Here is a 4,641-nt window from a genome sequence, read left to right as displayed (position 1 = left end):
GTGGGAGACGGGATTGGGGTGAGCGTTGATGGAAAAAAAAAAAATGTGTTTGCCTGGGCTCGTCCTCTGCCTTTCTTCAAAATGCCGCTCAGGACATGCATCTTGGCTTGGCTCGGCCCCCTCGCGTTTTCATTGACATGTCAAGTGCTGATAACCTGGAAGAGAGGCGGCGAGCTATTTCATTATCCTTAGGTGGAAGAGCGTCGTGTCCTCAAAATGACAAGGGACTTCTGGCAGGATTGCTTAGCGGGCTTCTGAAAACAACGAAAAAAAACAGCGGAGGTGTTCATGCTTACCACGGTTTTCCTTAAATTACCTGCAGTATTTTCCTTGCAGTTCTGTCATCGGTAACAGAAACAAAAAAATAAAAAATCCAGCAACTTTTTACTCCGTGAGGTGGTGATACGTGTTTGATTCCTCTGTGGGTTGAGGAAAAGCAAGAGGTGTTTCTAAAAACTCTTTTAAATAAAGACTGGAAAGCCTAAATTATGGATTTGTAAGTGGCTTCTCAAGCTTAAGAGTCATAGGTATGAGCCCCTGCGTGCTGATTCTGTGAACCAGTGTTCGTTTTTTTGAGAAAAACACTATCCTCTGTACTGTGTGCAGTTTGCTTAGGTGATGAGGATGTTGCACAGCATCTCTTGAAAGAGGAAAAGTACAAATCCCACCCTGAACTCCCAAGCAAGAGCTGGAATGCACATTTTTATTTGTATGTTGGAGAAATGCTTGAAAAGAGGAGTAACCTGTGCTCCAAATAATGTTAGTTTTGTGTTATGAAGTACCCATGCTTTTTTCTTTTTATGTCTTCAACAGTTTAAAGCTAGAATGTGAAAAACTGGCCAGTGAGAAGACAGAGATGCAGCGACATTATGTCATGGTAAGCAATTTGCGTAACAAATTCAAAATGTCTATTAGCTTGGGGTATACTGAGACAGAAATACATTCATATTGCTGGAGGCAAACAGAAAGATTATCGTAGTGATGCTGTTGTTGAGGTTGAATTAGTGCTTCCACTATAAATATTTAGTTTCAGGGGTTTTTAACTTGTTTGCAGCAGTTAGTTTCTGCACAAAACCTGATTTTTAACCTTTTAAGCAGTTGGCAATATTCCTTTCAAATGCTAGCAGGTTACTTGTCAGCCCTTTAAAACCATGTACAACTTTCATAGTGTACCTGCGGGTGATGTTCTCACTTTTGTGGACTTCTCCCAACTATCGTATCTCTGTAAAATGGTTCAGGGTAGTATTTTTTTCTGTGAGGGGAATAAGCCAAAATTGTACATGTGTCCATGCAAACCCAAAGCTTGCTTCCTAGAAAAACTGTTACACCTGGACAGCTGTTTTGTTGTTGCACTAAATTCAGAATGACAGGGATCTCAGCTGTGAAAGGGATTTCCTCAGTGGTTGTAGTCTGCCTGGTTAAATAACATGCACAGGAAGACATCTCTAAATACATAATTGCATGATGGATCATATATACTCCAGAGGAACTCTTCCTATCTGTTCTCTCGTACATCTATAAAGGATTAGCTGTTTTCCGTGTGTACGTGACAAATAACACTCTTGTATTCACAGAAAGAGTAAATAACCTTGAAAAATTCTTAAGCAAGAGGACAAGCAAGTGTTAAGGCTCGCAGTTGTCTTTGTCATGCCTGATATGCCTAAATCTTGGAGATTGTTTGGTAATAACATTACACACTGAACTGAGTTCACTGCAATACTGGGGTACAACAGGACATACTTAGATAGGTGTATTTGCTTTGGCTCTGAATTTCCATACTTTTTCATTTTTTGCATCCCTGCAATTTAATTGCAACTTTTTTGTTGTTGTTTTTGATTTAAAATACATATTGAATAACCGGTCTGTTACATAGTGCTGATTTATATGTGTGTCTGGCTTCAAGCACTTAGTGTGGTTTTTTGACATCTTTTGTGTGCTAGGGAGTAAAATCTTAAGCATATTCTGTGTGGCTTTTTTCCTGCTCCTAATCTTTAAGTCTGGTTGTGATTACTTTTCGTGCATTTTTTTGTTGTTGTTGTCTGTTTTTTTTCCTTGTTTTGTGGCTTTTCTTTGTATATTTGACATGAAGCAATGTAACTAAAGCAAAAAAGAAAAAAAAAAAAAAAAAGGTTGCTGTGAAATGCTGTTTTTGAATTCCAGGAGCTCTTCAAGACCAAGAAATGTTTTTTGGTCTGTATGTCTTTGTACAGATGATGTTTGAGTCAAAGTGAATTTTGGAATAGTTCTCACAATTGCAAGGTCTAATAGAGTAATTTTCTTCTTTCTTAGTATTACGAAATGTCCTATGGGCTGAATATAGAGATGCATAAACAGGTAGGTAGATAATTTGTTTTGTGTAAGAATGCTCTGTATAATTTCTCCCATCAGTCAGTCTTAAAACGTATGTGTATTCTGTGTGACTTGCTTTAATTGCATGCTTGAGTGCATTGGAAATTTTTTTGGTACTTAATCTGGCCCTGGAACTTCCATCTTGTGTGTGGTATATGGGCTCTGCATAGTTTATGGTTTTGGCTACCAGTTGTGCATTATTCGTTTGACTTTCCACATGCGATCTCTGCACATGCAAGCGGTCCTATACTGCACGGGGAAGGTGTATGTGGGGTTGTGGGTTGTACTTTCAGATCTGTGTGACCTCAAACCTTTGGTGTTTACTTTTTGGAATGATAGCTACATCACAAATGCATACTAGGTGTCAAGGGATTTGTGTTTGCGTGTGGAAAAGACTTCTCTTTGGCTAACCTGGACTGATTTAAGCTGGAGCTATCCGTCAGGCTGCTTACATGGACCTTTGTCCAAACCCAGTGTCTTAGCATCTCAAACATGAAAGAATAAATGAGCTTTCTGCAAGGATGTTAGCATGCTCGGTTTTGTGCCTTGAAGTCTAGCACTTAGGCCAAGATTATCAGGAGATTAGTCAGATAGAGCATGGTAGTGTAAATCAGAGTTTCTTACTTGGTAATGTGTGTTTTTAACCTTCTCTAGAGGAGAATGAATTAAACATCTGACCTCTTTTCCAGTGAGGGAACTCTTTTTATATGGTGGAGTTTAATACTGACAACTCACTTTAGCAAATGGCTGAGCAATTCGCCAGCGTTGCTGGGGAGTGTAAACTGCGGTAATAAAGAAATGATTGGATGGGAGAAGAAAGACCATCTGAAAACTTGTTTGTATGCACTTCTGTTCAAAGTTAGGGATTTGGAACTTCTCTGGGTTGTGGAAATAGGATTTCTTTATCTTGTTGAGAGCAGACATACAAGTCAAATGTTTGTTCATGTTACTTATTATTTATTGTATTTTATATTCCATTAGCATCCCAGTGCCACAGTACTAATTAGGGTCATTTGCACTAGATGGCATACAAATACGATGATGGTGAGACTTCCTGCCCTGCCTCAAAGTGTTTTGTATCCACAGCTCTGAATTTATGGGACCTTGTACATATGTGTTATGTTGTGGACATATACATAGACCTGTTGAATTTGGATGTCCTCCTCACAGATACCATGAGGACTCAACAAGTGCATTTGACAAAAAGTTGAGAGGAAAAGGCTGTCATTGCAACTGTTCATATTGTATGTATGTAATAGCTCTCTGGAGCTGATTGAGGTCGCAGATGCTGGTGGAAAGACTGATCACTGACTCTCAGAGGTGTTGGGTCTGTTTTCTAATGAATAGCTGAATTGTTTCATGTCCCGTTTGGAAAAAAAAAAAATACCCAAACAACAACAAAACCCCAAACCAAATAAATCCTCCAAGCAGTAAACTAGTATATACGGAAACAGTTCACAAAGACCAGAGTCCTTACAGGCCACCTACGTAGCACAGTCTTACAGGCGTTTGAAAGCAAGCATAGCAGTCAAACTTGTTTATATTTCTAGGTACCCTGTTTTTACAGCAATTAGCTATAAAAACTTACACTGACTCCACAAAATTCTGTGGGAAAAAATCAGCTTGGAAGTGCAAAGTCTAATTAAATTGTTTTAAGGGGGGGGGGAAATGACAACACACCCCACAGCAAAAACCCTTTTAACTTTTAATTTCTAAATGCTTCACTTCAGAAGTTTTATACAGTTATGGGGATGGAGTTGTCAGTGATACTGTGGAGAGATTAAATACTTAGTTACAACTAAATGTGAGGATTAGAAAGGACTGGGTTTTACTGAACCACCTTTTGCCATTACTGTTCAGTCTGTTCAAATTACTAGTTTTAAGTTTTGTACTCGCACACAAAACATTTTGTCAGATGTTGATTCAAATTTGCTGTGGCTAAGAAACTGGTTCGTAATCATTCTTAAATCTGATATCAATTTCATATCTTTCATGTCTTCCCTTCTGTTGTCACAGCATTTTGGGTTTTTTCGTTTGTTGTTGTTTTTTTTTTTTTTTTCCTTCTCTTGCTTCAGCAACTGCAAAATATTTCCTGTCTTGCTTTATGATCATGGTGTTAGGGTCCAATCTGGTATATTATATAGATAGCATTGATTGCTTCATTTGCTGTGTGTGAAGCTTTTTTAGTCTTCCACCTTAAATTCCCTTGTCTTCCTCTCACATGTTTGAATTTTTACTCGGCTGGAATTGACTGATTCACCCTGGTTTGTTTTTTTTTTTCTTCACTCCCCC

The 4,641-nt window shown here is 38.5% G+C and overlaps 1 protein-coding gene across 4 annotated transcripts in view; it reads left to right on the top strand.

Moving 5' to 3' along the window:
* Positions 1-806: 806 nt before the first annotated feature.
* LOC113490101 (transducin-like enhancer protein 4) overlaps positions 807-4,641 on the top strand; it is a 96,992-nt gene continuing 93,157 nt past the window's right edge. For all 4 annotated transcript variants that reach the window (XM_026866338.1, XM_026866336.1, XM_026866337.1 and 1 more), the window contains exons 1-2: positions 807-877; positions 2,290-2,334. In XM_026866338.1, coding sequence (XP_026722139.1) covers positions 857-877; positions 2,290-2,334 — 66 coding nt within the window. In that variant the 5' untranslated portion in view covers positions 807-856. The remainder of the gene's footprint in view (positions 878-2,289; positions 2,335-4,641) is intronic.

The sequence above is a fragment of the Athene cunicularia genome (genome assembly GCF_003259725.1).
Source record: "Athene cunicularia isolate RWA chromosome Z unlocalized genomic scaffold, athCun1 chrZ_part2, whole genome shotgun sequence".
Lineage (NCBI taxonomy): Eukaryota > Metazoa > Chordata > Aves > Strigiformes > Strigidae > Athene > Athene cunicularia.
This window is presented reverse-complemented; position numbering and strand designations above follow the sequence as displayed.